The sequence below is a fragment of the Lepus europaeus genome, chromosome X (genome assembly GCF_033115175.1).
Source record: "Lepus europaeus isolate LE1 chromosome X, mLepTim1.pri, whole genome shotgun sequence".
In the NCBI taxonomy this organism is placed as follows: Eukaryota; Metazoa; Chordata; class Mammalia; order Lagomorpha; family Leporidae; genus Lepus; species Lepus europaeus.
Genome location: NC_084850.1, coordinates 29,041,728 through 29,064,257, shown reverse-complemented (window position 1 = coordinate 29,064,257; position 22,530 = coordinate 29,041,728). Strand labels below are relative to the sequence as shown.

Genomic DNA, 22,530 nt, shown 5'->3' with positions numbered 1-22,530 from the left:
AGATTTGTTAATTTTTGTCCTTTTATTAATAAAAAACTTCCTTGCTGAAGTGAGGTGACATGATTTTGATATTGACTTCTTTGATGATTAGTGATATTGAGCATTTCTCTTGTGCCTGTGGGCCACTTACATGTAATCTTTTCTGTAATAGTTATTCATATTCCTTGTTATTACAAATTGGATTTCTTTCTTACTATTGGGGACTGTGTTTATTCCATAGTTTTTGTGTTGGACCCTCCTTAGATGCATGGATTGAAAATATCTTCTTCTGTTCTGCATATTGTCTCTTTGTTGAATGTTCCCTTTCATATGTAGAAGCTTCTAAGTTTGACGAAATCCAATTCTTTTATTTTTTTATTTTATTGTCTGTAATTTTGACGTAATGTCCAAAAAATAATTTTTCACATCAATGTCAAGGAGCTTCATTCTTTTTTTTTATTTGACAGGTAGAGTTATGACAATGAGAGAGAGACAGAGAGAAAGGTCTTCCTTCCCTTGGTTCACTCCCCTAATGGCCGCTATGGCTGGTGCTGCACCAATCCGAAACCAGGAGCCGGGTGCTTCCTCCGGGTCTCCCATGCAGGTGCAAGGACCCAAGCACTTGGGCCATCCTCTGCTGCCCTCCCAGGCCACAGCAGAGAGCTGGACTGGAAGAGGAGCAACAGGGACAGAATCCGGCGCCCCAACCGGGACTAGAACCTGGGGTGCCGGCGCTGCAGGTAGAGGATTAGCCAAGTGAGCCACAGCGCTGGCCAAGGAGCTTCATTCTTATGTCTCCCTAGGTTTTATTCTAGTAGTTTTAAAGTTTCAAGTCTTACATTAAAATTTGAGCCCACTTTGAATAAATTTCTATAGATGATATAATAAGGGACCAATTTCATTCATCTGACTATCCAACATTATTTAAGAGACTCTTCTTCTCCCACTGTGGGTTCTGGATAACTTTGCTGAATATCTATGAATTGCAAGTGTGTAGGTTTATTGCCAGACTGTCTACCCTATCTCATTGGTCTAGATGTCTGTTGTTTTTATACCAGTATCGTACTTTTTTGATTTATATAAAGCTTTGTACAATACTTTGCAATCAGATGGCACCTCCAGCTTTATAATTCCTGCTGTAAATATTTTGGCTATGCAGTGCCTTTTCTACTTGCTAATGACTTTTAGGATTGTTTTTCACTTATTTTCATCTTATTCAATTTCTTTCATCATAATTTCAAATATTTCAGTGTGTAGATCTTTAGCCTTTTGATTTTTGGTAATTATATGAAGTGGATTTTTCCCTTAATTTTTTGTCACATGATTTGTTGTTAGTATAAAGATAAGCAACTTATTTTTTTTCTTTTCTTTTCTTTTTTTTTTTTTGACATGCAGAGTGAGAGAGAGAGAGACAGAGAGAAAGGTCTTCCTTTGCCGTTGGTTCACCCTCTAATGGCCACCACGGCCAGCGTGCTGTGGCCGGCGCACCACGCTGATCCAAAGCGAGGAGCCAGGTGCTTCTACTGGTCTCCCATAGGGTGCAGGGCCCAAGCACTTGGGCCATCCTCCACTGCACTCCCTGGCCACAGCAGAGAGCTGGCCTGGAAGAGGGGCAACCGGGACAGAATCCGGCCCCCCGACCAGGACTAGAACCTGGTGTGCCGGCGCCACTAGGCGGAGGATTAGCCTGTTGAGCCAAGGTGCCAGCGCAACTTATTTTTACATTAACATAATGCAGCTGGTTTCTATATGTTGATTATTTTTCCTATAATGTTACATATTCTGTATTAGTTCTAAAAATTTTAGTGTAACATTTAGGATTTTCTATATATAGGTTTAACTACACATAAACACAAATAACTTAGTTTCTTTCTATATAATTTGCATGCCTTTTATATTTTTAACTTGCCTAATTTCTTTGCCTAGATCCACTAGTATTGTATTGAATTGAAATGGCAAGAGTGGCATCCTTGTCTTCCTGATCTTCAGGGAAAATCTTGTTGCTTTTTACCATTGAGCATGAAGTTAACTGTGAATTTGTTATATATAATTTTTTTTTCCTTTGGGAAACCAGCTCACATTTAATTGTGACTTTTTTAATTGTACAAGTGTTTTGACATCTGCCCCATCCCCACACATACATATTTCTCTTAAAATGACATGAAAACACCAACCAATCACAGGTTTTATGGGTTTAATAAGTTTACCCCTTCACTTCCTATTTGCAGCACCCAATACTCCTCTGAAACAGCAGACCCGGCAGTGGCTAACAGTAAATTTCCACCCTCCAGAGTTGAAAAGTTCAGGTTCTCTAAGCATTCTGTGTTGTAGTGGCACTTGTCCAGAACCGGTACCTCCCCAAAGCTGGGGAGCTTTAAATGTACCAGCGAAAAAAGCTTTGTCCCCTTCAAGGGGAAGAAAAAAACCACTCCTCAAAACCCAACAGATCTGGCTGTAAGGTCTTTCCTCCTCCTGTCCCCATTCTCTTCAGGCTCATTATTTGTTTGTTTTTTTGCAATGGAGCAAGAGAGACCAAAACCTAACCTGAGTTACAAGAAACAAGACAGTGATGGCTATAAAGGGAGTGACCAGGAGCAACCCCATTACCTCCCACATCCAATGTATGTGCTTCACAGAAAAACAACAAAAATAACACATCCACAAAACACAACAGCTAGAATTACAAAACCCATTCATCCAAGGGCGGTACAAGGCAGGAAGGAGAGGTGGGAGGGCCAATGGCACAGGGAGAAAACAAATATTCCAATCAGTCCAGGCACAGGGGCTGGTAAATGCTAAAAAATAGCTGCAGAAAAACCTGTGGTCCTCTCAGACTCACGGAGGTGTTAAAAACCCATACTGGTGTCAAGAAGATTCTGCTTTACGTGCACCAGAGGCAAAAACTCCAATTCCTCAGAGAGAAGGGCATACGCAGAGGGCCCTTGGCAGAGTGGGTCCTGCCTTCCCCCATTGGGGAGGTGGTCAGACAAAGAGCTGCCTCAGCCTCCTCCCAACCCCACCCACCCCCTTTGTTGGCAGGTGACTCAGTGGCCTGCAGTAGCCTTCAGTTTGGCAGGAGATGCATGTGGTGAAGGGAACTTCTCCACAGAGGCTGATCTGCTCAAGGCAGACTGCAGGTAGACTGTCTTGTGGAAGAGTCTGTTGCTTAAGAAGACCACCAAGGAGAACAGGCGCAACTGGAAAATATATGCTTTTCCAGGGGTCCTTGCTTCATTAGTGCTGATAATGGATAAAGGAAATAGGATGGAAAAGAGGCATCCACTGATAATGTACGAGGACTGCATTGCTGTGAGAAAAGCCAAGGGTAAACCAAATCCAAAGTAGTAAGGCCAGTTCCTTTCAATATTCGACAACCGCTGGTGCATTTCAATTCCTTTATTGAACCAATGATATTCAAAGCAGTACAGGGAGTAGAGAAGGGACATATGCAGGAGACTAACCAGCTGACCGACAAGATGGATGGGAAAGAGACTCACAAACATCCCCTGGATGAGGAAGAGAGCCTGCAGCAAAAGGTTGAAGAGCATGTCAGCAATGATTTTGCTCACACTAGGGGAAGGGGTGAGGCTTCCTCCATGACACCTCAAATGCCAGGTCAGCTATATCCTGAAACCAGATGGCATTCACAACTTTGCTGAGCACAAACAGGGGGAGCACCCAAAGAGCACTGAAAATAGATGTGAGGAAGAATTCCAGCCATGACCAAACATCTCCATGTAGTGATGGATCACCAATGATGCGGGCTGTTACTGACTGAAGCACAGGAATAAACACTCGATAAAACAAGAGGAGACTGAACCAGAACACTTTGCCATTCCAAGCACAACACTGGAAAATTCTACTAACAATACGTGGCTCACTCTCTTGCTTCCGTTCTATACTCTGGGCTCTCCTCTGTGCCAGGACAATGCTTGCCCTTCTTCGATGGTGCTCTTCTCTCTTTTGCTGGATTTGAGCATCTAGCTTTGAGATGGTACAGATACCGCAGATGGAGTCTTTGATACCCCTGGCAAGGTCCTGGAGAAAGGTTTTGACACTGTCGGCCATCTCTTCACCACCCAAACTATCGACTACACAGAGGAGAGAGAAATGCCCCCAAATCTTTCATCATGAAGGGCCCCGCACCCCGGCCGCCGCGGCTCAGCCTGGAGTCTCGCCCACCGCAGCCTCTCGGCTCCTCCCCGCCCGGCGCCCGCTCCGCCAGGGAGCTCCCAGGGCTGGGGCCACTGAGCCCGCAATGGGCATGCCCGGCCTCACGGGGCGGCTGGCATATACTTTTTAAAGTTTTTTTATTCATGTAATGTGAACAAATTTCATATACTTTGTATGTACAGATATAGGAACATAGTGATACTTTCGAACCTATTCTCCCTTCCTGCCCCATTCCCACCCTCCCTTCTGCTTCCTTTAGTATTCTTTTAATTCTTACAATGATGTACTTTCAGTATATTTTATAATAATAAGCTTAACCCTCCACTAAGTAAAGAAGTAAAAAAAAAAATAGTAAGAATGAAAAACAGCCCTTGCTGGCACCGTGGCTCAATAAGCTAATCCTCCGCCTGCAGCCCCAGCACACTGGGTTCTTGTCCCGGTCGGGGCGCTAGATTCAGTCCCGGTTGCCCCTCTTCCAGTCCAGCTCTCTGCTGTGACCCAGGAGTGCAGTGGAGGATGGCCCAAGTGCTTGGGCCCTGCACCCCATGGGAGACCAGTAGAAGCACCTGGCTCCTCGCTTTGGATCAGCGAGGTGCGCCGGCTGCAGCGGCCATTGGAGGGTGAACCAACGGAAAAGGAATTCCTTTCTCTCTGTCTCTCTCTCACTGTCCACTCTGCCTGTCAAAAAAACAAACAAACAAACAAACAAAAAACAGCCCTTGTCTTTACTGTTGAGGAATAGGGTTTTTTCTCCTTTATGTAGTCTATTTTATAGTAAGATTCGCTACCTTTACACCTAGTTTATTGACAATTCTTATTATGAAAGATTGTTAGGCTTTTCCCACATGGTTTTTCTGCTTCTATTGAGATGATCATGTAATTTTGTACTTCATTTTGTTAATATTTTATATCAAATTTATTAACTTATGTTGAATAATCTTTGTATTCCAGTGATATTTTTCAATTTATCATGTGCTATAATTCCTTTCATGTGATATTTCATGCAATTTGCTAGTATTTTGTATTTGAGTATTTTTGCATTTTTGTTCATCAAGGATATTGGCTTGTATTTTTCTGTTCTTGTTAATTGTATTTCTGGCATTGCTAACAAGGCAATGTTGGCTTATAGAAATGAGTTTGTATATTTTCATATCTCTCCAATTTTTGTAGGAGTTTGTGACAAGGTGGCTTTTATTCTTCATTAAATATTTGGTAGTAAGAGCCATGAAGTTATAAAGTTCTGGGCTTTTCTTTGCATGGGATATTTGATTACAGAATTAGTCTCTTTATTCATTATTGATCTGTTCATATTTTTTTTATTTTGTCTTGATTTATTCCTGGATTATATATTTCCATGAGTTTGATTCCTGAAGTTTATGCAATTTGTTTGATTATAATTGTTCATAGTAGCATCTTATTTTCTTTCTTTGATATCTCTTTTTAAAGTCTCCATTTATGTGTGCAATTTTGATTATTTGTATCCTTTTTATCCCTTTTCAGATTTCTTGAAGATTTATTTTATTTATTTGAAAGACAGAGTTACAGAGAGAGGTAGAGACAGAGAGAGAGGTCTTCCATCTGCTGGTTCACTCCCCAGGTGGCCGCAAGAGCTGGAGCTACACCAATCCAAAGCCAGGAGCCAGGTGCTTCATCCCAGTCTCACAGGTGGGTTCAGGGGCCCAATGACTTGGGCCATCTTCTAATGCCATCCCAGGCCATAGCAGAGAGCTGGATCAGAAGAGGAGCAGCTAAGACTAGAACCGGTGCCCATATGGGATGCCGGTGCCACAGGTGGAGGATTAACCTGCTGTGCCACAGCACTGGCTCCCCTTTTTCAGTTTTTAAAGACTTATTTTTATATATTTAAAAGGCAAAGTTTCAGAAAGAGGGAGAGGCAGAAAGAAAAAGACACCTTTCATTCATTGGTTCACTCCCCAAATGACTATAAAGGCTGGTGCAGAGTTAGACTGACGTCAGGAGCTAGGAACACCATCTAGTTCTCCCACAAGGGTGGCAGGTGTCTAAGCACTTGGGCATCTTCCAATGCTTTCTGAGGCACATTAACAGGAAGCACTTTGGAATGGCACAGATCTGGCTGTCGCATCCATCAGGGGAGTGAACCAGTGGATGGAAGACCTTTCTCCCTCTCTCTCTCTCTGTGCGTGTGTGCGTGTGTGTGTGTTCCTCTCTGTAACTCTGCTTTTCAAATAAATAAAAAGTAAAACTTTTAAAAAATTATATGGAAACACAAAAGACCACAAGAGACCCCAAATAGCTAAAGCAATCTTACACAACAAAAACAATGCCAGAGTTATCACAATACCAGATTTCAAGCCATACTACAAGGCGATTATAATCAACATAGCCTGGTACTATCACAAAAACAGATGTGTAGATCAATGAAATAGAATGAAAAATCCAGAAATCAGTCCATGTATCTACAACCAACTTGTTTTTGAAAAAGGATCTAAAATCAATCCCTGGAGGAAGGACAGTCTCTTCAACAAATGGTGCTGGGAAAACTGAATCTCTGTATGCAAAAGTATGAAACAAGATCCCTACTTTACACTTTTCACAAAAATCCACTCAAAATGAATCAGAGACCTAAATGAATGACCTGATACTATCAAATTACCAGTCAACATTGGGGAAATTCTGCAAGACAGTGGCGTAGGCACAGACTTCCTTGAAAAGACCCTAGAAGAACAGGAATCAAAGTCAAAATTTACAGATGGTATTACATGTAGCTGAGGACCTTCTTCACTGCAAAAGAAACACTCAGTAAACTGAAGAGGCAACCAACAGAATGGGAGAAAATATTTGCAAACTATGCAATTGATAAAGGGTTACTATCCAGAATCTATAAAGATTTTTTCAAACTCAACAACAAAACAAACAATCCAGTTAAGAAATGGGCAAAAGACTTGAACAGGCATTTTTCAAAAGAGCAAATTCAAATGGCCAATCGAAGCATGAAAAAATGCTAACTAATGATCCAGAAAATGTAATTCAAAACCACAATGTGGTCACCTCACTCCAGTTAGAATGACTTTCAAATAGCTTATATGAAATCAACATAGATGTCCATCAACTGAAGACTGGTTAAAGAAAGTATGGCATATATACACTATGGAATACTACTCAGTGGTTAAAAAAAATCAAACCCTGTGATTTGCAATAAAATGGATGCAACTGGAAACCATTATAGTTACTGAAATAAGCCAGTCCTCAAAAGACAAATACTGTATATTTTCCCTGATCTGCGGTAACTAATAGATTATTTAAAATGTAATGTATAGGAGTAAAATTGACATTTTGAGGCCAACAGACACATGAAAAAATGTTCAAGATAACTAGCAATCAGAGAAATGCAAATCAAAACCACAGTGAGGTTTCATCTCACCCCTGTGACAATGGCTCACATTCAGAAATCTACCAACAAAAGATGCTGGAGAGGATGTGGGGGAAAAGGGACACTAACCCAATGTTGATGGGAATGCAAACTGGTTAAGTCACTATGAAAGTCAGTCTGGAGATTCCTCAGAAACCTGAACATAACCCTACCATACAACCCAGCCATCCCACTCCTTGGAATTTACCCAAAGGAAATTAAATTGGCAAATAAAAAAGCCATCTGCACATTAATGTTTATTGCAACTCAATTCACAATAGCTAAGATGTGGAACCAACCCAAATGCCCATCAAGAGTAGACTGGATAAAGAAATTATGGGACATGTACTCCATAGAATACTACACAGCAGTAAGAAACAATGAAACCCAGTCATTTGCAACAAGATGCAGGAATCTGGAAAACATCATGCTGAGTGAATTCAGCCAGTCCCAAAGAGACAAATATCATTTGTTTTCCCTGATCGGTGACAACTGAGCACCAAAGGGGAAACCTATTGAAGTGAAATGGACACTATAAGAAACAATGAACTGATCAACTCTTGTCCTGACTCTTGATGTACAATGTAATACTTTATCCTTTTTAGTATTTGTTGTTGTTTTTGTTGTTGTTGTTCTAGTACTAGTGGTTGAACTCTGTAATTAACACACAATTATTCTTAGGTGTTTAAATTGTAACTGAAAAGTGATCCCTGTTAAATTTAAGAGTGGAAAAAGAGAGGGAGGAGATGTACAATGTGGGACATGCTCAATCGGACTTGCCCCAAATGGTGGAGTTAGAAATGTGTCAGGGGATTCCAATACAACCCCATCAAGGTGGCATGCACCAATGCCATCTCACTAGTCCAAGTGATCAATTTCAGTTCACAGTTGATCACCCTGATAGGTCTAAGAGTCAAAGGGATCACACAAACAAGACTAGTGTCTGCTAATACTAACTGATAGAATCAAAAAGGGAGAGAACGATCCAACATGGGAAGCGGAATACACAGCAGACTCATAGAATGGCAGATGTCCTAAACAACACTCTGGCTTCAGAATCAGCCCTTAAGGCATTTGGATCTGGCTGAAGAGCCCATGAGAGTATTGTAGGCAAGGAAAGCCAAGATACCATGGAAAAGAAAAAAAAAAAAAGAAGAAGACCTAAATGAAAGATCTCTGTGAGTGAGATCCCAGTGGAAAGAACGGGGCCATCAAAGATGGAGGTACCTTTCTCCAAAGGGAGGAGATAACTTCCTCTTTGACCATGAACCTATTGGAATAAGATCAAAGTTGGCAAACTCTAAAGGCTTCCATAACCTTGGCAACTCATGGCTAGAGCCTAGGGAGATTACTGATGCCATAAACAAGAGTGTCAAATTGTTAAGTCAGCAACAGGAGTCACTGTGTACTTACATCTCATGTGGGATCTGTCCTTAATGTGTTGTCTAATGTGAAGTGATGCTATAACTAGTACTGAAACTCTATTTTTACACTTTGTGTGTCTGTGTGGGTGCAAACTGATGAAATATTTACTAATTATATACTTAATCGATCTTCTGTATATAAAGATAATTGGAAATGAAAAAAAAACTGGTGTTAAATTGGAAATGGCATAGAAAATTAATTAATTTTTTTAAAAAATTATTATGTAGGATCTCTTTCTTTAATGTGCTGTACACTGTTATTTAATGCTATAACTAGTACTCCAACAGTATTTTTTTTTCACTTTGTGTTGCTATATGGGGGCAAACTGTTGAAATCGTTACCTAATATATACTAAACTGATCTTCTGTATATAAAGAGAATTGAAAATCAATCTTGATGTGAATGGAAGGGGAAAGGGAGCGGGAAAGGGGAGGGTTGTGGGTGGGAGGGAAGTTATGGGATGGGGGAAGCCATTGTAATCCTTAAGCTGTACTTTGGAAATTTATATTCATTAAATAAAAGTAAAAAAAAATTAAAAATGACATTTTTAAATTCAGTGATTGTTTACAGCCCTTTTCTCAACTTTTGACGAACAGTTTTTTTTCCCTCATACTATTTGTTGAACCCTTTACTTAGTGTAGTGTTAATATTATAAGCATAAAGTAAACTTAAAAGAGATCTTTGTAAAAATTAATAATGAGAATTGAGAGAGAGAGAAGGAAAAAAGGAGAGACTGTGTCTGGGAGGGAGAGTAGTGTGAGGAAAATCACTATGTTCCTAAATCTGTATATCTGAAATGCATGAAATTGTATACAATAAATAATTTTTTAAAAAAATATTTATTTATTTGAAATTAGAGTTACAGAAAGAGAGGAAAGACAGAAAGAAAGATCTTCCATCCAGTTGTTCACTCCCCAAATGGCTATGATGGTCAGGGCTGGGCCAATTTTAATACATTTACATTGAAAGAAATAAGTTGCAGCTAAGCATTCACTATTGACAATTTTCAAGGTATTTTCCTATTGTTACATATTGCCAATGTTGATTCTTCCTCTCTTGTAACATTCTTTTGTATTTTGATAATTTTTGTAGTGTTATGTTTTATTCCTTTTTCCTTGTTTATTTAGCTACTAGAAGTTTTGTCTTTGTGGTTACCATGAGTTTTACATGAAACCTGTTCATAGCTATATGTATATTTTAAGCTGACAACAACTTAACTTCAATCACATACAAATACTTTACACATTTGTCTCTTCCATAGGTACTGTATGCTATCAATGTTGCATTTTGCATCTTTTATACTGTGCATCTATTTTCACACTATTTCATCTATAGTTAGTTTTAATACATTTGTCTTTTAATTTATATACTATATAACTAAGAACATTTTATGTACCATTATTACAGTAGTAGATTATTCTAAATTTAATATTATTCTTATCTCCACAGTGAGTTTTGCAGTTTCATATATTTTCATGCTTTAATATGTGTCCTTTTCCCTTTTTTTGACATTTAAAAGCAAGATTTATTAGAGTCAGAGACACCCAGCCAGAGCTGCATGGAGGGGAGCTCCAAGATAGGAAAAAAAACTTGAAGGGGCCAGTGGTACTGGGGTTTTTAAGCACAATTTTGGGGAAGAAAAAACTTGACATTCAGTTACCATATGGGGACAAAACCCATTAAAAGACCTGATTTGCAATCTTGTATACTATCTGGCTTGCTCATGGTAAAACAAAGAGCCATCAGAATGGTGAGATACCTAATTTGCTCTGCAGTAAACTGGGAGCTCAAAAGGAATCACCACTCCCTTGCTATTTTCATGATAGGATTGAAAGCTTTCAATGAATGCATGTGCAGGCATTTACTTTTGACCTTGCTAAAGATTTTGCCCTCTCAGTTTCCACTGGGACCACCCTGACTGCCTATTAACCCATCTGACTCCTCACATTCCCTATCCCCCAGAATAATGGACTCCAACTTTTGTTAGGGAAACTCAGTGATGACTGTTCTGGGAAAGGTGGTCAAGACAGGGATCCAGCAGAAGCTGGATAGAGGGGAACACAGTGTCAGCTTACAAAAACTGCTTCCAACCAAAGTTTCATGTACATGGGCATCTATACTTTCACTGTTTCAAGCCTGGAGAAAATGAATCAAACAAGCAGATTAAATTCACAAGTTCTGAAACAAAGAACAGAGTCATTATTAGAGGACCCAAGAAGCATGCTGTCTAAACCACAAGCAAGTTTTCCCAAAGAGACAAATAGATATGGACAGAAGAGGCCTGATAATAATCAGGTGGGTTTTCAGGCCTAGCCAGGTATTAGGCCCAGATCTATCTATCTATTCACATGGGGTACCAGAAGAGACAGCATATGGGAGGTGTGAATCTCTGTGGAAGGCACTATGTTGACTTCCATTACCTAGCTGGCCTGGGAGGAGAGCTGGCTTGAATAGAAAATAAGTGGCATCTCTAAAAGGAAATTTACTGTTCCACCTGCAATGTTACTGACCCTATTTGTCTGTCCCCTCAACAGTGATGGTTACTTTCCAGTTGGGCCCCTTGAAATATCAAAGGATATATCTCTCATCTTGTAGACATACCAACTAATAAGGCTATTGGATTATATTAAAGGAGCTGTCAAGATGTGAAGCAGTGCTAAATTTTAAGTTATGATAATATAAAATGCTACCAATACAAATGTTCAAAAGTAACAAAAATAAAATCATCATGTTGTGTTGTTGTTTTTTTAAGATTTATTTTATTTATTTGAGAGGTAGAGTTACAGACAGTGAGAGGGAGGGACAGAGAGAAAGATCTTCCTTTTGTTGGTTAACTCTCCAAATGGCTGCAACAGCTGGAGCTACACCGATCCGAAGCAAGGAGCCAGGTGCTTCTTCCCAGTCTCCCATGCGGGTGCAGGGGCCCAAGGACTTTGGCCATTTTCCAGTGCTTTCCCAGGCCACAGCAGAGAGCAGGATTGGAAGAGGAGCAGCCAGGACTAAAACCAGCGCCCATATGGGATGCTGGCACTGCAGGCGGAGGATTAATCTACTGCACTATAGCACAGGCCCTTTGTTGTGTTGTTATTGAACATGATGGTTATCTTAATGAGAAAGACCCATTTATTTTTTTTATCTTTTATTTAATGAATATAAATTTCCAAAGTACAGCTTATGGATTACAATGGCTCCCCCCCATAACTTCCCTCACACCTGCAACCCTCCCCTTTCCCGTTCGCTCTCCCCTTCCATTCACATCAAGATTCATTTTCAATTCTCTTTATATACAGTTTCATATATATAAAGTAAAGATTTCAACAGTTTGCCCTCACATAGCAACACAAAGTGAAAAATACTGTTGGAGTACTAGTTATAGCATTTAATCACAGTGTACAACACATTAATGACAGAGATCCTACATGGTATTTTTTTTTAAAAATTGATTAATTTTCTATGTAATTTCCAATTTAACACCAAGTTGTTTTTTTTTTCATTTTCAATTATCTTTATATACCGAAAATTGATTCAGTATATACTAAGTAAGGATTTCATCAGTTTGCACCCACACAGAAACACAAAGTGTAAAAATACTGTTTCAGTACTAGCTTTATCATTACTTCACATTGGACAACCCATTAAGAACAGATCCCACATGGGACGTAAGTACACAGTGACTCTTGATGGTGATGTAACAGTTTAACACTCTTGTTTATGGCGTCAGTAATCTCCCTTGGTTCTAGTCATGAGTTGCCGAGGCTGTGGAAGCCTTTAGGGTTCACCGACTTTGATCTTATTCCGACAGGGTCATAGTCAAAGTGGAAGTTCTCTCCTCCCTTCAGAGAAAGGTACCTCCTACCTTGATGGAGAAAGGCCCATTTATAAATGTTTTATAAAATCCTATAGGTGCTTTCAAAACTACTGTGTGGGATAAGCAAGTGTCTCTTCTTGTTGGTTAATGAGTTTATAATTTTAAACATGGTTATTTGAAGCCTTTTGTCACTCACAGTTTTGTACTCTCCAAACACTAAAAATCAGATATACTGCTCATAAAGTTAAAACATTGTTGGCTCTGTGTTTATTTTTATTTTTTTTAACTTTTATTTAATGAATATAAATTTCCAGTATACAGCTTATGGATTACAATGGCTTCCCCTTCCCATAATTTCCCTCCCACCCGCAACCCTCCCCTCTCCCTCTCCCTCTCCCCTTCCATTCACATTAAGATTCATTTTCAATTCTCTTTATACACAGAAGATCAATTTAGTATACATTAAGTAAAGATTTCAACAGTTTGCACCCACATAGAAACACAAAGTGAAACATACTGTTTGAGTACTAGTTATAACATTAAATCAAAATGTACAGCACATTAAGGACAGAGATCCCACATCAGGAGCAAGCGCACAGTGGCTCCTGTTGTTGACCCAACAAATTGACACTCTAGTTTATGGCACCAGTAACCACCCTAGGCTGTCGTCATGAGTTGCCAAGGCTATGGAAGCCTTCCAAGTTCCCCGACTCTGATCATATTTAGACAAGGTCATAAAAGACAGGGTGAGGATAGTAACCAATGATCCTAAGAGTGGCATTTACCAGGTCTGAACAATTATACAGCATTAAGTGGGGAAGAGGACTATCAGTACACACAGGTTGGGAGTAGAGCCTTGGTGGTAGAGTAGAGGTTATGATTACAAAGGAATGAGGCCCAAGTGCACTAGACAGGGTCTAGAACAAAGGACAGAGTCATTATTAGAGGACCTAAGAAAGGTGCTGTCTAAGCTACAATTAAGTTTTCTGATTGAGAGGCAAATAGAACCTGATAGAAGGGGCTTGATAATAATCTGGTGGGCTTTAGGCCTTGTAAGTTAAGAGGCCCAGACCTATCTATCTCTTCACATGGGGTATATCCTAAGGGAGGTGTGAACCTCCTAGGGGAAGGCACTCTGTTGACTTTCATTACTTGGCTGGCCTGGGAGGAGAGCTGGCCAGGTAAAGGCAGGTGGCATCTCTAAAAAGAAATTTACAGTTCTGCCTGCAATGTTGCTGACCCTACTTGGCCGTCCCCTCAGCTGCAGTGGTCACTTTGGAAGTTGGGCTGAGTGAAGGGCTTTTCAGCTTGGAGCCAATAAGATCTGTGGCTCTGACCTGGGCATCCTTCGACTCCAGGGCAGGTCCATTTCCAGTGATCCAACTCTTGGCAGAGCTGCCAGGGCTCTTCACAAGCTGACTTCTGCTGAAGCCCAGGCTTACCACATTGAAAGCCACTGCAGTGGACTGGCCTGTTGGGTCTCCTTGAGGGCAGATCACTGTAGAGATCATCCATTAATAGGCCTGCCACCCATTGCTTCTGATGCCTAGCTTTCTTTTCCTCCTGGTTTGTGTTAAAGCAGACCAGAGGATGCAAGTCAAGGGAGTGCCCATGTCCCATCTCTAATCTTCGGTGGCCTGAACTACAAGTCTATAGTCATTTCTCTATTCTCTTCAAGGTAGGAAACTAATTCTATTATGAAGGAATCTGTAGGACGCACAATTTAATCTTTAGACATTATAAGAGATGGCTAACATTTTTCTGTAATAGCATAGCCAAAATAAGAGCTTAAATTATAATCTCATAGCTAGATTCACATCGCCATCAGCGAAGTATACAGTAAGTAGGAAAAAAAAAAAACCTCCCTTTCAGACCAAAGGGAAAGAAAGTTTTAAAGTGAGAATATAATTTTCCTCATGGGCATTGTCTACCTTAGAAAAACTACTACAGAACATGCCTGTGACTATAGGCTCTGTGTTTAAATGTGTCCTCTTTTAGATTCCAAATGACCTGTTTTTCCCTGAACTCTATTGTATTCAGTAGTTTGTGACAGTTCTGTAAGCAGATAAAGCTAATATTGTACTGCAGGTTCCAACTTAGAATAATTCATATTACTAACAGCAGGAAGTAATTCTAATCGATTGATGGTAATTTCTTAAAGAAAAAACAGCTAAAGATTTTAAAAAGCTATTATTGAAATTGCTGTATTGTTTTACCTTGTATGATATGTTATATATGTGTACATATTCTGTGTCTACATGGGAAAATTTATTAAGAGCTCTGATTTAATTGGGTTATAGAGAAAAGATTGTTCATAAATTTTCAACTGCCACATTAACTGAATATGCCTTTTTTGATTCATGTGCCCTAAATAAATCTTTGCATCAAATGTTTTAAATTTTTTGGTCGAAAGAAACTAAAAATGTTTAAGTTATTGATATGTTTGTACTTGAGTTTGCTGGTCAAACAAGTTATATTTGTGTTAGATATTTACATGATATTGCCAAATACATGTACTCTTGAAATTGATAGAAGGCATTGGCCTTCTGGTTAATGTTTTCATAAATAGTTATTAGCAGTTAAAATTGATTGCTAAATTTTCAGATACCATTAAGTTACTATGAGTAAGCAATCTGGGAAGCCTGACTTCTTCCCTCATTTCTCTATTCTCTACCAGATGGGAAACTGATTCTATTCTGAAGCACTCTCCAGAATGTATAGTTTAATCTTTTAGAGCTTATAAAAGGGATGACTAACATTTTTCTGTAATAATAGTGTAGCCAAAATGAGAGCTTAAATTATGGTCCCACAGCTAGATTTACTTTGTCATGGGCAGAGTAGACAGGCAAAACCTACCTTTTCAAACCAAACTAAGGGAGAGAAAATTTTAAAGTGAAGACATAGCTTTCCTACTGGGCACTGACTACCTCACAGAAAAACCACTATCAGAACATGCCTATGACTGTAGCTCAGGCCACCAAAGATTAGGAATGAGACTGAGCACCCCCTTGACTTGAATCTTCTTAAAGTCTGCCTCCATGGTCTCCTTTACCATAAACCAGGAGGAAAGTTGAGCCAGCTAGGCAGTGGTAGCAATGTAAAGATAGGTAGAACTCCAATTACTGGCTGCTTTACACAGTGATCTGCCATCAAGGAGACCCAACAGGCCAGTCCACTGCAAATGGCATTGTTTTTCAATGTGGGAAGCCAGGGCTTCAGCAGAAATCAGCTTATGAAGAGCTCTGGCAGCTCCGATAGCCAAGAGCTGGGTTACTGGAAACAGAACTGTCCTAGGGATTGAAGGATTCCTGGGTCAGAGCCACAGATCCTGTTGGCTCTAAGCTGATAAAAGCCCTTCACCTGCCCAGCTTCCAAAGTGTCCTTTTCTTTCAATTTGACAAACTCTTAGCTATCCTTAACTGCTGTACCAAAAATCACATTTACATGGAATATTATATTATCTTTAAACATGCTTGGCATTCCTTGGATCAATCCCACTTGTGTGTCAAATCATTATTTTTTTTGTTTGTTTTCATTAAACATACATTTAATGTGGTGTATCACACTTACAAATAAAATCAGCATCTATCTGTCAAACCATCTTTGCATCATGGGATGAATCCAAATTGATCATGGTGAATAATGCATTTAATGTGTTGTGGAATTGAGGTTGTATTTTTATTACTTGGGAAATGGGTACAGTCCTCAGGAGGAGCAATTTGCAGTAAATTAAGAGGTGCATATTATTTGTATAAATTAGAATCAGAGACTAGACTCCAGATAAGCTTCTTCTATTATTCAAACATAAGAGAACTTGAAGGAAAGAATTTTCTTCCTCTTAGGTCTTCCTCTAAGCTGAAGTCAGCTCCAGATTTTCAAGACATCGGTGAAACTGAGGTGTGTAAATGTACTTTATACAATATAGCCTGGGACCTCTTTGCCTTTATATGAGAAGCAAAGTTTTAGATCAATGCACACAGAAGGCTGTCCATTTTCAATACAATCAAATTTTGTTCTATTTACTGCCTCTGGGTGGCTTAAAGAAGCATCAACAATCACTACGGGTCTGGTCCTTAGCAACACAGCAGAATTAGAGCGAAAAGCACCAACTGCTACATCTACATATCCACTGTTATCTGCATCAATTTGTCCTGATATAGACTGTCCAAACATACTTAATGATTTGCTGACTTGAAGCCCTTCAATTCTCTGTGAGAAGGTTGGCGAGATTCCATCTACTCTGCCATTGTAAATGTAGATAGCACCTCTCAAGTCATCTTCCTGTGGAGCTCCAATAGCAACATCTTCAAAGCCATCATTGTCAATGTCACCAAGATTAACTATAGATCCCCCAAATCTTGCAGCATATTTGTCACTTCCAATGAGCTCTGTTTCCATTTCATTCATTACTGCTCCCGAGCCCGAGTTGATGTACACGAATACTCTTCCTTCCTCCCTGATGGTGCTCTGATGGTGTGTCAAATTATTTAACATGCTGTTGGATTCATTTTGATAGTATTTTTGTTGAAGATTTTGCATTTACATTCATAAGAGTCACTGGTTTGCAATTGCATTATTTTGCAAAGTCTTTTTCTTGTTTCATATCAGGGTAGCATTAATCTTATAAAATGAGCTAGGAAACATTCTCTCCTCTTCTACTGTTTGGAGGAGCTGTGAAGGATTGGTGTTAACATTTGAGTGTTGGCTCCACTTCTGCTTCCAGTGCCCTATTAATGCACACCCTGGCAGGAAACAGATCATGGTCCAAGTGAGTAGATCCCTGTCACCCAGTTGGGAGATGAGATTAAATTGCTGCCTCCTAGCTTTGGCCAGGCCCACTGCCAGCTGTTGAGTGAATATGCAAAGTGAACCTCTGTGTTTCAAAACATTTTTACAAACTAAGTATAGTAGCCATGCTAATATAATGATATAATAATTTCAATTGTCACAGAAAATTCATTTGAAAAATCTCAAATCCTATTCATAGTAAAAATTCTCAGAAAATTAACAATAGAAAGGACTAGCTTTAACATGATAAAGGTCATTTATGAAAAACTCAAGCCAAAATCATACATCAAAGTGAAACAAGAAAATTTTTTCTCATATGATGAGAAACAAGACAAGAGCAATTTTTCTCATTATTGGTATTTAAATTTTTATTGTTAGATCTGCCTAGTACAATTAGATAAGGAAAAGAAATAAAACTGCCTATGCTGAAGGGAAGTAATACAACTATTCTTGATTACAGATGACAAGATCTTACATATTGAAAATTCCAAAGAATCTAAATAAAAGCTATGTCACCCAAGAATTATTTTGGAAAATGTAAGATACAATGCTAGCTGTGTTTCCTTATGTGTTTTTAGTTAGATAGAGGTTGATATTCTCACTCATGTGTCCAGCAGTTGGCTCCTTCTTAGCAGGGCTGATGGAGGAAACTGGGCTTTGTGTTGTTCACCATTATCAAACTATCTTTCACATGGAAACAATTAAATGTTCTCAAAGAGTAGTAAGAGAGGGCAATGCCATTTGCTCCAGTGGTTTTAAAGCCTTCTGTCTTGTCTGCTAATTTTTCATAAACCGAAGAAGTTATATGAGCAAACTCAGAAGTAGAATTTGATAGATTCAAGACCCAGACTCTTCTTCTTGATGAGAAAAATTGAAGAATCTCTGTTCACTTTTGTCATGGTTATACTGCTGAACAAAATATCCAAATTCTATTTTGAGTAGCTGATCTCAGAAAGTATAATAGTCACATATTGCTACTTAAGAATGTCAAGTTTTAGATTAGAGATACAAAGGTTTAATAAATATACATATTTTTAAATACACAGAGTACAACTGTGACACATCTCACATTAGATAGAAGTTGGGGTTTTTCAAATTATCTGTAAAATAGTCTATATTCATGTGTGCACATGTTTATGCAAAAGACATTTGTACTTTATAGTTTGCAAGATTATAAAAAAATGTTGAGACAAAGCCTTAGAAAGTCAAAAGTGGTGATGAAACACCTCACCAGGAGAGATTTTAAGTATTTCTCAAGATCTAAAGATCAAAAACTAATATGATGAATGCTTGAAGTAGAGTAAAACCTTGCCTAATCATGTTCAAATGAATTTAAATTGTCTATTACAATTACATCATTCAGGCTTTATTTCTGTCTAAATGGAAACTATTAATATAGTTACACACGCTCACACTTAATATAACTAATAATAACTAATCATATTTGAAACACTTAAGTATTCAGTGAGTATTATCCAATGTAGGTACTTATTACAATTGGATGAATTTTTAAAACATGCTGCTAATAATAACTCATATTAATATTTACCTATTTGTTTATTTTATAGATTGGAAAAGCAGAGAAACAGAGAGAGAGAGCTTGCTTTTCCATCCACTGTTTCACTCATGAAATTCCTGCAATAGCTGAAAATGGGCAAAGCATAAGCCAAGACCCTGTAGTACATTTCTGGTATGGGAGGCAAATGCCCAAATATTTGAACTATCATCTGCTGCCTTCCAATGTGCACATTAGCAGGATGCTGGATTGGAAGCAGAGCTGGGATCCAAGCTAGGGTCTCCAATGTGGAAAGTGGGCTCCTAAGGTTGTATCTTCACCTGTGTGCCAACTGCCTGTCATGCAGATAGATATTTTTATAGAGAGTTTGTTTTCATGTCTGTCCTAATTAAAACTCATAATAAGCCAACACACTGGACAAATATTTTTTTTTCAAAGCAGACAAATAAACAAGAGAGATCTGAAAATTTCAATATATTCAGTCCAGTCGCTGTACCGTTTCTACCTATAGACTGGTAAATAGGAATCGGTATTCAGAATGTTGAAATTGACTATTAGACTTCCAGTCATCAAAGAGGACTGACATATGTTGTCTGTATATTGTTAATACAGTAAGGTGGACAAATACGTTGAACATAGTCATCAATAAAAGATTTGGAGTTAAGACTTTTTTCCCGGGAAGAACTGAATAAACAGAATACTTTAATATATGAACATTCTGGTTAATACAGGTTTTATTGTATGTTACTAATAATACTATAATGTTATATAATGTAAACAAAACAAAATCTCAGTTGTTAAAATATTTCAGAATTGACAACATGTATTAAATATGAGTTATAAATTTATGCAATTTTTATTTTTGAAGCAGCTTCTTATTCAACATCATGAAGAAATTATTTTCTCATCCCTTGTGCAGAATTTCCCAAGTCTTGCATGGGTGACAGGTACTCAATTACTTTGAGCCATCACCTGCCATCTTCCAGGGTATGCATTAGCAGGAATTTGAATTTGAGAGCAGAGTTAGGATGCTAATCCAGGCACTCAGATATGAGATGTGGCTGTTGCAGGCTGTTTCATTCAGTGAACCTACTATGTGTCAAATACTGCTCTAATTGATGCAGAAATAAAATATTAGTGATCAAATCAGTCAAATATTCCTACTAATATAGAAAATTGGAATTAAAAGGTAACTTAAGGCCGGCGCCGCGGTTCACTAGGCTAATCCTCCGCCTTGCGGCGCCGGCACACCGGGTTCTAGTCCCGGTCAGGGCACCGATCCTGTCCCGGTTGCCCCTCTTCCAGGCCAGCTCTCTGCTGTGGCCAGGGAGTGCAGTGGAGGATGGCCAAGTCCTTGGGCCCTGCACCCCATGGGAGACCAGGATAAGCACCTGGCTCCTGGCTTCGGATCAGCGCGGTGCGCCGGCCGCAGCGCGCCTACCGCGGCGGCCATTGGAGGGTGAACCAACGGCAAAAGGAAGACCTTTCTCTCTGTCTCTCTCTCACTGTCCACTCTGCCTGTCAAAAAAAAAAAAAAAAAGGTAACTTAATTTTGATGCAAACAACCTTGGGATCCGTGCAGTATTTTTTCATAGAAAACATATTCTCAGAACTTTTTGGAGATAGTTATTGCTTATAGAAATATACTTCTATGATTTCTCAAGTATATAATTCAAAATAAACAAAATACTAACAAACTGATTTTTGATGGCACATATTATAAAACAATGCTATAATTCCATTATATACTATCTGTATTTAAACTTTTTAGATAAATGCAATTTCTTAAGTGTTCAAATGTCCAATTAGGGATTCCTTAAAAGGATGTCATAAATATGGATTGATGAGAAAATAGTATGTGTTAACAGAGGGTTGATTTCCTTAATTAGTAGATGGGATAAAGTGATAATAGTTTTTTATTATTTTGTTGAATGATTAATTTAGGAAAGATGTTGTTCATTAATTATGTCATCTAGCCATCTTAATAAGCAATTGAGGTATGTGATATTATTATCTTTTTAAATATGAAGAGACTAAGATTTATACGTATTAAGTACCTTATTCAAGATGTCAAGACTATTAAATAGCCATGGCATATTTTTGACCTGCTGTATTACTGAGTAACTCTAATTTGCATTTTATTTATTGACCTGAAACTCCAGCTAAACCACTCAGTGTCACTCTCCCATTGAACTCCATCCATCATATGGTCTACTTTTTGCAAGCTCTGCTTTCATTCTCTCTGTGTAACAGAAGTATTCAGAAGAGACCTGAATCTCAATTTCCTCAGTTGGTATTATTGACTCCCAAGAATGGGGTATCAGAGAGGTCTCCACTCAGACTTCTCCCTGTAAGACAGACATAGCTTCCTTTCTGAAACACGAAGACATTCTCCCACTATGTACTCAGCAAGGAACACTAGTTTGTTATTGAAATATTTGCGAATAAGTTGGGACTAAGAATACATAGAATTGTGAAATAACACCAACAACAAATGTCTCAATGCACAACCTTTCTTGAATAATTGCTCTTTGTCATTATGCTAAGTACATTTCAAAAGAATTTTTTTATTTTCTAACACTCCATCATGTTTTAGATATTGTTAATTCATTCATTTTAAAGTCCACACAAATAATTGATGATAAAACCAATTGCTAACAACAATACCCGAATGTAATACAAGGGAAGAAAAGAGAGAGCTGGACTGAGATAGAATCCAAGAAATAAATTCTGCTCATACGTTGAGTGCTTAATTTGAACATCTTAATGCTGAATATTACTGTGAAGGTTCTAAGAAGGAGAATGAGAACAGGATAGCTCAAAATTTTAGAAAAATATTTGGATAAGTTTAGAACAAATATCCATAAGAAAAAATATATATACAGACAATGCTTGAGTAAACACATTTTGAACATTAACTATGTTTTTGTCAACAGAGATGAAAGCAAAGGTATTAATATCCAAGAAAAAAATGGAGGAGAGTGCTATGGTGTAGCAGGTAAAGCCACCACCTGCAGTGCCAGCATCCCATATGAGAGCCGGCTGCTCCACTTCTGATCCAGCTCTCTGCTATGGCCTGGGAAAGCAGTAGAAGATGACCCAAGTCCTGCACCCAAGTGGGAGACCTGGAAGAAGCTCCTGGCCCCTTGCTTCAGATCAGCGCAGCTCTGGCTATTGCAGCCAATTGGGGATTGAACCAGCAGATGAAAGACTCTCTCTCTCTCTCTCTCTCTCTCTCTCTCTCTCTCTCTGCCTCTCCTTCTCTCTGTGTAACTCTTTCTAACAAGTACATAAATCTTTAAAAAAGAAAAGAAATAATTACAATAACAAATAGAATGTAACTATTGTGTTTTATCAAAAATATTCATATTCGGGGCAAATCTGTTGTAACGTACTTTGTATTTAATAGCAAGAAAGAAACGACTATGGAGATACTATAGCTTTTTGGGT

General features: G+C 38.7%; 1 protein-coding gene across 1 annotated transcript; it reads right to left on the bottom strand.

Annotated features, from left to right (window-relative positions):
* Nucleotides 1-3,019: 3,019 nt before the first annotated feature.
* LOC133752954 (etoposide-induced protein 2.4 homolog) lies at nucleotides 3,020-4,134 on the bottom strand. The gene is given in 2 exon segments (XM_062183264.1): nucleotides 3,020-3,554; nucleotides 3,556-4,134. Coding segments are annotated over 2 exon segments (1,023 nt in total). The 5' UTR covers nucleotides 4,048-4,134; the 3' UTR covers nucleotides 3,020-3,023.
* Between the last annotated feature and the right edge of the window lie 18,396 nt (nucleotides 4,135-22,530).